Source organism: Bubalus kerabau, chromosome 15 (genome assembly GCF_029407905.1).
Source record: "Bubalus kerabau isolate K-KA32 ecotype Philippines breed swamp buffalo chromosome 15, PCC_UOA_SB_1v2, whole genome shotgun sequence".
Taxonomy (NCBI): Eukaryota; Metazoa; Chordata; class Mammalia; order Artiodactyla; family Bovidae; genus Bubalus; species Bubalus kerabau.
The window spans coordinates 79,830,949-79,843,120 of NC_073638.1; the positions used below are offsets into that span (position 1 = coordinate 79,830,949).

The following is a 12,172-nucleotide window of genomic DNA, read 5'->3' on the forward strand; positions in this document are numbered from 1 at the left end:
AGCCTTCTCCAACACCACAGTTCAAAAGCATCAATTCTTCAGAGCTCAGCTTTCTTCGCAGTCCAACTCTCACATCCATACATGAGAAAAACCATAGCCTTGACTAGACGGACCTTTGCTGGCAAAGTAATGTCTCTGCTTTTCGATATGCTATCTAGGTTGGTCATAACTTTCCTTCCAAGGAGTAAACATCTTTTAATTTCATGGGTGCAGTCACCATCTGCAGTGATTTTGGAGCCCCCCAAAATAAAGTCTGACACTGTTTCCACTGTTCCCCATCTATTTCCCATGAAGTGATGGGACCAGATGCCATTACTGTAACATAAACATCTGCATTCTTAACTCTATAAGAACCTGCTAACTTTCTGAACTTATGGTAACATTTTACATTACCAAAGCCATGTATGAGAATTCTATTTGCCCCATCTCCTTGGCAATATTTGATGTAGACATTTTAAAAATAACTTATAAATGGAATTGGAATAAAATAATCTCATTCTGAGTTGAATTTTCATTTACTTGGTGGCTAGTGAAAGTGGACATTTTTCTATGTACTTGGTTATTCATATACCCACCTCTTATAGTTCTAAAATTTGCCCATTTTAATTGTTTTCTTCTTTTTATTGATTTTTTGAATACTAAAAGTTTGCTAGATAAAACTACTTTTTCAGATTTGTTTTTTTCCCTAGACTCTCTTGCTTCTGATGTTTCTATTTAGTTCTGTCTCAAGTTGCTACAGTGATACAACTCAGAGTTGTGTGGCTAGTAGGAAGGGCAGAAAACCCTCTCCCACCAAAAAGTTCCAAACAAAGCAGTTTTGGATACAGGAGATGAAGTGGGTAGGAGAGGCCATAAAACTGATAAAACTGCAAGCCAAGGCACGTAGAGAAACATTCTGAAGACAGGAAAGGAAGCAGGAAAACTAGGAATCTCTCTCTGTCAGCACTTCAAAAGAAAGAAAGAAAAGAAAGTGAAGTCACTCAGTTTGTCCAACTCTTTGCGATCCTATGGACTGTAGCCTACCAGGCTCATCCCTCCATGGGATTCTTCAGGCAAGAGGACTGGAGTGGGTTGCCATTTCCTTCTCCAGGGGATCTTCCTGACCCAGAGATCGAACCCGGGTCTTCTGCATTGCAGGCAGACACTTTACCCTCTGAGACACCAGGGAAGCCCCAAGAATACTGGAGTGGATTGCTCTGTCCTCCTTCAGGGGATCTTCCCAACCCAGGGATCAAACTCGGATGTCTCACATTGCAGGCAGATTTTTTCTTTCACTTTTTATTTTTTTAATTTATTTTATTTTTTAACTTTACAATATTGTATTGGTTTTGCCATATATTCTTTACCATCTGAGCCACCAAGGAAGCCCTATCACTTCAAACATTACTCTAATTTTGTTGCATTGAATATACTGGTGTGTTAGGAAATCTGGAGTCTATTTTGGACATGGTGACACTCTGCTCTGAAGATATCTGAATATTGTCATCTTCTTAAGTGAGTTGATTTTATTTTTTCTTTTTTAAAATTAACAAGGTTTGTGTTAAACTACAGACTCTGCCTCATGGATGATTTCATAAATACTAGTTCATATTTTAGCATTTAGTCTGGGGGTACTGGAATTGTCCCCCACAGCCTCATGCATCAGGATAAGTGAACTGGAAAATTCATACAAAGAATAAGGATTTGACTTTCATTGGCTCTTTTTTTTTCTTCAATTCAGCCCCCAAATTCTGTGACTATTGACTCAAACATTTTTATTCTGTAGATCAGAAAACCTGGGTTGTATTCAAGATTTCTATTTGAATGGTGCAAACTAGGACCTTTCCTCAAAATAGAAATTGCAAAATGGGAAAATAACCTATGCGTTTGGCTTTTAATGCTGTAAGAATCTCCTCCACCCAATGGCAGCCTATCTTAACCATCTCTTCATTGACCTATAGAGTTCAAAAAGACATCAACAGCACGGATTTGTCAGAAATCTCTTCAAGGCAGCCTTCACGTCCTTGTTCCTCAGGCTGTAGATCATGGGGTTCAGCATGGGAATCACCAGTGTATAAAACACTGAAGCCATTTTATCAGTTTCTAATGAATGGTTATTTCGAGGCTGCAAATACATGAAAAGCAGAGTTCCATAGAAGACTGACACTGCTGTCATATGTGAAGCGCATGTGGAGAAGGTTCTTTTCCTTCCTTCCGATGAGCGTATCCTTAGAATGGACACAATGATGTTGAAATAAGATGCTACAACTACAGTTATGGAAAACATCAAGTTTGTAGATGCAGATATGAAGACTACTGTTTCTGGAAAGGAAGTATCAGAGCAGGACAATGCTAAGAGAGGGACAATATCACAGTAAAAATGATTGATTACATTGAAAGAGCAATAAGCCATTGAAAATACAGAAAAGGAAGTCACAATAGCTGTGGAAAAGCTATATAGGTATGTCAGGGAAACTAGCAGAAAGCAAAGCTGTCGAGACACCACCACCATGTAGAGCAGGGGGTTACAAATGGCCACATAGCGGTCATAGGCCATCACAGCTAAAATGAAAATTTCAGCTACAATGAAAACCAAGAACCCGCCTAGCTGAATGGCACATTCATAGAAGGAGGTGGTGTGTTTCTTTACTAAGAAGTTGATCAGCATTTTAGGGGCAATGACAGTTGAATTGCCAAGATTGTTGATGGCCAAGTGCCTGAGGAAGAAATACATGGGGGTCTGAAGCTCAGAGTCCACACTGGTGAGGGTGATGATGCTTAGGTTCCCTGTTACGGTTAGTCCATAGATGACCAGGAAGACAAAGAAGAGTGGGATCTGGAGGTCTGGACGTTCTGAGACTCCTATGAGAATAAACTCAATGACTCGGGAGAAATTTCCATTAGCCATGTAACAGTTTTGAAATTAATCTATTTGGGGAAGAAAAGAAAATGTGGTTACAAACTTCCAAGTAATTATTTTCACTGATTGTCATTAAATGACAAGGGCAATTCTTGGGGTGGGTTTTCCTGAAATCATGTTTCCAAATTACATCAGCTCCTCTACTTCTGCTGAACTCTAGTGTGCTCCAGCTTATATAGCTTTCCTAAATGGAAAAAAAATAAATGTGAAAAAGCAGCCACTGTAAAGCACAAACATTGTATCCATCCTCTAATTTTCTGTGTCAGAGTTCCACATTGTATTTTTTTTTTTTTTTTTTTTTTTGCCAATTTTCATGATATTTGCCATCGTAAGCATCCCTTCACCTACCTCCTGAGGTCAAGCTTGCATTAACACTGTCATGGACTATTGTATCCTTCTGGTCTTCATGTCATGATTCATATTAGCTGATAGGCAGATAGCAGTCATTAAAACTTTTGGGTAGCATGTAATCTGAAATATTTTTAGAATAATTGAAAAAAGCTTTAGCCTTGTTTTCAATGCATTCCACAATCAGATACATATCATTTTTTCTATTCATATCACATCGGACCAGGCTTTTTGAACTCTAAATTTTCATCTCAGTCTTTCTGTTTCCCTGATGATATTCAAAAGGACCAGTTGCACTAAGAGCACACAACCTAGAATATAAATCTTTTATTCTTAGCTGTTATTCTCTCTTATGCTGCAGAGGTTCTGATTTATCAAACCAGGAATCTAGTCCAGTCCAAGGAGTGGGGTTGAGAAAGAAAGGAGATCCTGAAGGTTGCTGAGCCAGATCTATTCCTCTTTCCTACATAGTATTTTCTGCTGTCTCTGGGCTTCCGTGGTGGCCCAGGTGGTAAAGAGTCTGCATGCAATGCAGGAGACCCAGGTTCGATCCCTGGAAGATCCCCTGGAGAAGGAGATGGCTGTTTCTCTACCGAGTCCCACTCTGCTTTCAGGCTCCTCCCTCACACACAGATAAGGACCAGGTGTTGCCTGGTCTGCTCTCATGGGTTTCATTAGACAAAGAGAGACACATTGGATTAAGCAAAAGAATTCAGATTTCTGGTATCAGTCCTACGACCCTGAAGTCTTCAGCTGTGCTAGGATTACTCAAATGCTTACTGAGGGTATCTCCATGATCAATGTCAGTAATTATCTCTTTCTGAAATTCCAGATTCTTTTACCTTGCCCATTCTTTTTTTAATATTGATTTTAATTTTCTGCTTTAAGGATATATAGCATGTGATCTGCCCCATTAAATGATTTATGGGTCAGTTATACAGTATTGTTAATTTAAGTTACTATATTGTACAGTGGATCTCTATATCTTATTCAATCTTATGTAAATGAAACTATATTTGTTGATTAGCAATTAATTCCCCATGTGATTCAACTTACAACTTCTGGTTATTTATCCAATAGAACTGCTTCAGTATCTTAAATAGATAGGGATACACTGCCAATTCTTCTTCTTTGGGAAAAGGTATTTCTGGTCATTTTTTTTAATATCCTAGTGCAACATTTTATATCCTTCCATGAGGACTAATATTTAGAGTAGACAGAATACAAAAAGTATGCAGTGGGAAGACTGACTTTTCAATCTTCAGTCCTGGTGATAGCAGTTAGGAGTTATGTGGGGTTCATGACTTTCTTATAGCTCTTAATAAATCATTATACTTTTTTACCAGTCTACTCACTAAGTTTGTAAAATCTTTTTTGAAACACAAACAAACAAGTGTTAAGAAACCAGCAAGAAAAACAAACAAGTAAAAATTATCCAAGTTTATGCATGGGAGTTATTTTCATACTGAAGAATATGCCTATCTATATATTAAAATTATCTGGGGGCTTCCCTGGTGGTTCAGCTGGTAGAGAATTCCCCTGCAATGTGGGAGACCTGGGTTCAATCCCTGGGTTGGGAAGATCCCCTGGAGATGGGAACAGCTACTCATTCTGTTATACCCACAATATTCTGGCCTGGAGAATTCAATCCATGGGGTCACAAAGAGTTGGACACGACTGAGCAACTTTCACTTCACTTCACTTCAGAGATAATTTTAAAATAAATAAAATTATTTTAGGTATATACAATATTTCATTAATAATATGTAAATTATTATTTTTCAAATATTGTATTGGGCATATTTACAAAAACAAATATTATATTAAATACTAAAAAGTATTTGTTATTGATCTGAAATTTAAATGCCACTGAGCAACCTGTATTTTATCTGGAAATCCTAACATAAATGGATTCTCTTAGATTACACTGGTGATGATTATTTTCAGGTACCTTTAACTTCTTCACTTGCAATATCCAAATACCACTTTTGACTTTCACAAATAGAAGGATAAATGACATGTAGTCAAGTCATATGATTAATGCCTTTAAAATGCCTACCATCCTATTCCAGGGAAACCAGTTAGCAAAGGAAATAATGAAATGTTTGTGGTGTAAAGAATAAGCAGTCAGTGACCATGATAGTGTCCTTAGTCAGAATCTAAGAATCAAGGGAAATTACCAACACAAGAGTTGTTATCAAAATCAATATTTTTTATGTGCTCACCTTTATGAAGAACTGGATTTTCTGCTCTTCTGTTCTCCTGATATTTCTTTGGGTAGAAAGAATATATGCTTTTCCTCTTTCTTTGTAATGTCCCTGAGGAAGTAGTATGGAATTTAAATCATCTGAGAGATTTAGAAAAGAAATTGCCTGTGGTGCCTGCTAATGTTCCAGGATATTTTGCACATTCTCTAGTGGAAAAATTATAAGGAATAATTTAAGGAAAGGAAGAAAGCAGCGTAAATGATCTGTAGAGTTCCACAGAGACCTACATGTCATAAAGTACTTACAGAGTCAGTGATTTTAAATAACAATAAAAGCATTACTGTATATGAGTTCTATTTCAGCTAAACTGGAACAGTTCAAAAAGTCATGATAAAACTGTAAATGAATCATCATCACTGCATAGAGTTTTTTTTTTTTTTTTTTTTTTTTTTTTTAATTTTTCTAGTAAAATAAGTAGTAGGCCCTGGGTTAAAAATATAGCATTTGACCTAAATGGTATAGATATTATTATCCCCACATTCAGATAACTCCGAGCTAAGACAAACTATTTCATTTGATCAAAAACATGTAATTGGTGACTAGAATATTTGAAATTAAAACCTCATCTTTGAGTGATATACATACATTGGCCTTTAATACGACAAACACATAATTCCTGCAGTGAAATGTGATACAATAATAATAGTCTAAATGGTAGTGTTTTCTGAGCTATCTCATCCTTCTTGCATAATGTTCAGCACAACTTCATAGACATTAAAATATAACAGAAGATAATATATTCCCTCTCATAGCATTTACTCATGCTCTCTTCCTCTATTAATTCCTCATGTAGAATTGAGGGGAATTCTATATAGTTAAAGATGGATTTAAAATGTAAAAGTGGGTATGTTTTAATAAATGTGCCATTTGCTCCTAATACCTAATCAAGATATAGAACATTATCAACATCAAAAATGGTCCCTGATATTTTAAATGCCCCCAAAATTTCCCTACACCCTAGGCTACTCCCATTATAATGATGAACAACATCCCCCAACTTCTACTTATTGTTGCTATAAGCTTATTTTCCCTGTTTCTGAATTTCATATAAGTGGAATCACACAATAAACAGTCTCAAATAAGCAGTCTTTCACTCAGCATAGTGATATTGAAATTATCTGTGCTGCATTTATACAGATACATAATAATTGACTACATGCATATATCCCATCTTTAACCATCCTTTTATTGATGGGTATTGAATTTTGGCTTGTTGTAATAAGTCTAGTGTTAACACTCCTATATAACTGTATATGTGCAGATATGTGGGGCTTCCCGGGGGGTAAAGAACCTGCCTGCCAATGAAGGAGACATGAGATGAGATGCAGTTTCCACCCCTGGGTTGGAAAGACCCTCTGGAAGAGGGCATGCAACCCGCTCCAGTATTCTTGCCTAGTGAATTCCATGGACAGAGGAGTCCACAGTGTCGCAAAGAGTCAGGTGCAACTAAAGTGACTTAGCATGCATGTGTATAGAGGTATTAATTTCCCTAGCAAAAGATCTATGAGGGAAGTTACTGGAACATAGATAACTATATATTTAACTTTATAACAAACTGCAGATTTCTAAGCTAACTGTTGCATTTTCATTACCTAAAACCATGTATGAGAATTCATACTTTCCCCACATACTTGCCAATATTTGAAGTCAAAATTCAAAAAAAAAAAAAGATTTATAAATTGAAACTGGGATAAAAAATAATATTGTGAGTTTGACTTTTACTTACTTGATGATTAATAATACTGAACACTTTTCTATATACCTGTTGTTCATTCATATATCTCCATCTTAAATGTCTAAATTTTGTTCATTTTAATTGAAATTTTTATTTTCATTGATTTTTATGATTTTTATAAGTGTGATAGATAAAATTACTTTTTCAAATTTTATTTGAGAAGTTTTATTTTTTTGATTTTTCTCTTTAACACTTTGACCCACGATCTTGCAGTTTTACAAAGAAGAGTTTTGCTACCACTGAAGAAGACAGAACAGTCTCTCCAACCAAACAGTTCCATGTGTACAAAACAGATTGGGAGGAAGAAGATGAAGTGGGTAGGAGAGGACATAAAGCTGAAAAATTCCCAACCTAAGATACACGGACTGACACTGAAGCCTGAGAAGAGAGCAGGAGAACCCAGAATCACTCTCTGTTGTCACTTCAAGGATTATGTTAATTTTCTTGAAAACACTGATGTTCAGGGGACTTGGAGTCTATGCTGGACATGGGGACTTTCTATTGTGAAGATTTCTAAATATTGTTATAATCTTAAAAGAGTTTATTTTATTTGTTTCTTGCCTTTTTTATTTTAAAAAAATTAACAAGGTTGTGTCAGACTACGAACTCTGTCTCATGAGTGGTTACATAAATATGTCTTTATATTTTTAGCCTTGTCTGGGATTCCCAGGTAGTTCAGTGGTAAAGAATATACCTGCATGAGACTTCAGGAGACGTGGGTTTTATCCCTGGATCAGGAAGATCTCCTGGAGGAAGAAATGGCAACCCATTTGAATATTCTTGCCTGGAAAATTCAATGGACAGAGGAGCCTGGCGGGTTACAGTCCATGGGGTCTCAAAGTGTCAGACATGACTGGGCACATGCACGCACATACACACAACCTTCCCTGGGATACTGAAATCTCCACACCTACGTGCCTCAAGACCAGTGAATTGCACAGATTTTGTACAAATAACATGGATCTGACTTTCACTAGCTGTTTATCCCCAAAATTTTTGTGGCTGTTGTCTCAGATTTTTCACTTATTAGATTAGAAAAATGGGCTTGTATTTAAGATTTCTGTTTGAAAAATGTGGACTAGGATCTATTGTCAAAACAGAAATTGCAAAATCGGAAAATCATCCATTCCTTTAGCTTCTAATGCTGTTCAGATTATATTCCACACAGTGGTAGCCTATCTTAACCATCTCTTCAGTGACCTATAGAGTTCTAACACTACATTAATAATTGGTCAGAAATTTCCTCAAGGCAGCCTTCACTTCCTTGTTCCTCAGGCTGTAAATCATGGGGTTCAGCATGGGAATCACCAGTGTATAAAACACTGAAGCCATTTTATCAGTTTCTAATGAATGGTTATTTCGAGGCTGCAAATACATGAAAAGCAGAGTTCCATAGAAGACCGACACTGCTGTCATATGTGAAGCGCATGTGGAGAAGGCTTTTTTCCTTCCTTCTGATGAACGTATCCTTAGAATGGACACAATGATGTTGAAATAAGATGCTACAACTACAGTTACGGAAAACATCAAGAGCAAGACAATGCTAACAGAGGGACGGTATCACAGTAAAAATGATTGATTACATTGGAAGAGCAATAAGACACAGAAAATACACAAAATGAAACTACAACAGCTGTGGAAAAGCTATAGAGGTGTGTGAGGGAAGCTAGCAGAAAGCAAGCCTGTCGAGACACCACCGTCATGTAGAGCAGGGGGTTACAAATGGCCACATAGCGGTCATAGGCCATCACAGCTAAAATGAAAATTTCAGCTACAATGAAAACCAAGAACCTGCCTAGCTGAATAGCACATTCATAGAAGGATGTGGTGTGTTTCTTTACTAAGAAGTTGATTAGCATTTTAGGGGCAATGACAGTTGAATTGCCAAGACTGATGACAGCCAAGTGCCTGAGGAAGAAATACATGGGGGTCTGAGGTCGAGAGTCCACACTGGTGAGGGTGATGATGCTTAGGTTCCCTGTCATGGTCAGTCCACAGATGACCAGGAAGACAAAGAAGAGTGGGATCTGGAGGTCTGGACGTTCTGAGACTCCTATAAGAATAAACTCAGTGACTCGGGTGAAATTTCCATTAGCCATGTATAAGTTTAGAAAGTCATCTATATGGAAGAAGAAGAAGAGACTTGGTTAGAAATTAAGGAATTATCTTCTAGGACTGTCAATAGATGGCAAAAGCATCCCTTGGATGAGATTTCCTCAAAGAATTTATTGAACTCATGTTTCTTGGTCTATTAAATCAAATTAGAAATCATCTATTAAAGAGAATATTCAAGTGTGGCAAATTAAATAGATGATCCAACATTATGAATATTTCAAAGATCCAATCCATTGAATTTTATTAAGTTATGGATATCTTATTAGCTTGAAAATATTTAAAGCCATGATTCATATTATGGCATCATATTGATATCTTCTGCACTGAGTGTGAGAAACTCTTGAGTAATAGTATTTGTCCAAATAATTCAATGTTCCTTGTGATCTCTAATTTGAAAATATTTTCTTCTTCTGAATAATGCATGATCTAGTCATTTAAAAATATTATTTAGTTGCTAAATCATGTCTAACTCTTTTTTTTGTGTGTATGACCCCATGGACTGTAGATTGTCAGGCTCCTCTGTCGCTGTGATTTTCCAGGCAAGAACACTAGAGTGGGTTGCTATTTCCTCCTCCAGAGGATCTTCCTGATCCATGGATGAAACCAACATTTCCAGCATTGGCAGGTGGATTCTTCACCACTGTACCACTGATCCAATCACCATTCTGCCCTCTTTATTCCATCCTTGTACTAACATTTATTCAATGTAGACTGAAATTGCAAATTCTGTCATTTTTACACTTTTGATAATTTTTATTGCTGTAATGATGCTAAGCATTTTATTTTCATAAGGCTTCTCTGAAAATTACATTGTATATAGTTGCCAAAGAATCAGCATGGAATTAGGATATAATATTTTCCTAGAAATATCTGCTTGAAAGATAGCTTCCTGTTACTAAATAAGCCAATTATAGTCCCTTCTCACTTTTAGTTGAGCTCAGTAATGGTCTGTGGCCTTAAATATTCTATCACAGTCTCTTATACGAAAAGGTAAAATTTAGATCCAAAGAATCAACACTATTTCATCATTTAACATAAGATCTACCCTTTAACAAAAATTTAATTATGTATATGTATAAAATAATCATAATAATAAAATGGGTAAGATGATACTTTTGGGAATGGTGGATATGTTTACAGCATAGATTTTTGGTAACTGTATCACTAATATATACTTATCTTCAAATTCATCAAATTGTATGCATTAACCACATACAGCTCTTTTATGTCAAACAAAAGTCAGTAAAGTGATTTTTAAGAGATATGTATCATAATTGCCTGACCAGTAAAAGTTATTGATATCTCTTCTTCTAAAGAAGAGATTTGATATCTCTTCTCCTAAAGAAGATTAAAAAAATTTCTGCAATGAAATAAAAAATGAAGCAGTTTTATAATAACACCAAACAGTTTTGAGTATTTGATATTAGTCGTTTCTGACTCCAAATCATTCTTTCTCTTAACACTTTAGTCATACTAGAAGGCTGAGTGTCCAAGAATTGACGCTTTCAAACTGCGGTGCTGGAGAAACTTGTAAGAGTCCCTTGGACAGCAATGAGATCAAACCAGTCGATCTTAAAAGAAATCAACTCTGAATATTCGTTGAAAGGGCTGATGCTGAAGCTCCAATACTTTGGCCATCTGATGCAAAGAGAGGACTCATTGGTAAAGAACCTGACTCTGGGAAAGATTGAGGGAAGGGGGAGGAGGGAGTGACAGAGGATGAGATGGTTGGATGGCATCACTGACTCAGTGGACATGATTTTAAGCAAATTCTGGGAGATAGTGAAGGAGGGGGAAGCCTGGCATGCTGCAGTTCATGGGGTCACAAAGAGCTGGACAACAACAATATAATCTTATTTGTTTCCTACTTGTGCCAAGAAATATTAAAGTTTCAGTTACTTTATTTGCCCCTTACCTCTGGACCTGGTTGGTTGGTTGGTTGGTTTAGTCACTACGTCATGTCCGACTCTTGTGACCCCATGGACTTTAGCTTGCCAGGCTCCTTTGCCCATGGGATTCTCCAGGCAAGAATACTGGAGTGGTTGCCATTTCCATCTCCAGGGGATCTTCCTGATCCAGGAATCAAACCTGGGTCTCCTGCATTGCAGGCAGATTCTTTACCAACTGAGCTATGAGGGAAGCCTTTATATATATAAAGGACGTTTATCTTGAGGAGTTTAGTTCCCTATTTATGGAGGCTGAGAAATTCCACAATCTCCTGCCTATAATGTATAAAGCCAGGAAAGCCAGTGGTATAATTCAGTCCCAGTCTGAAGTCCTGTGTGCCTCTGGACCTACTATTCCAGTAATGAGAAAGAAACACAGGGCTAGAATAAAAAACATAAACAAGATAACTGTAGATTGTTTTAAGTACCATATGTAAATTAAACAAAAAAGATTTATCAAGATAACCTGGAAGAATTACTTCTTAGATGTTGTTAAGAGAATTCCTTTCTGTGGGTGAAATTTCAACTAAACCGTAAAGAATGAGAAGTAATCAAGTACTGAATAAATCACAGGAAGAATATCCCAGGATTCCAAGCATCTTTAAGAGATACATTCACGATTATAAGAATAGCATATTTCCTAAAGATGCTGTCCTGAGATAGAAAATCTTTTTTGTTTTTGTTTGTTTGTGTCATGGGAACTTAATAGAGGCTAGTGTTTCCTTTAAGGCCAGAGTCACTGAATAATAGTGAGTATTAGTAAGATCAGATAATGCAGGTCACAATAAATATTTGGATTTTTTTTCTAAGTAAATTGTAAAACACTGATAGGTTTTTGGGTAGGTGAGTAACAAGGTCAGCT

At 36.6% G+C, this 12,172-nt stretch overlaps 1 protein-coding gene and 1 pseudogene across 1 annotated transcript; both read right to left on the bottom strand.

The window, feature by feature from the left end:
- Nucleotides 1-1,954: 1,954 nt before the first annotated feature.
- On the bottom strand, nt 1,955-2,887 carry LOC129628466 (olfactory receptor 8J3-like). Its single transcript, XM_055547905.1, has one exon. The coding sequence runs from the start codon at nt 2,885-2,887 to the stop codon at nt 1,955-1,957; it is 933 nt and encodes a 310-aa protein (XP_055403880.1).
- A 5,583-nt stretch (nt 2,888-8,470) lies between these two features.
- Nucleotides 8,471-9,348, bottom strand: LOC129628467 (olfactory receptor 8J3-like; annotated as a pseudogene).
- Nucleotides 9,349-12,172: the final 2,824 nt, after the last annotated feature.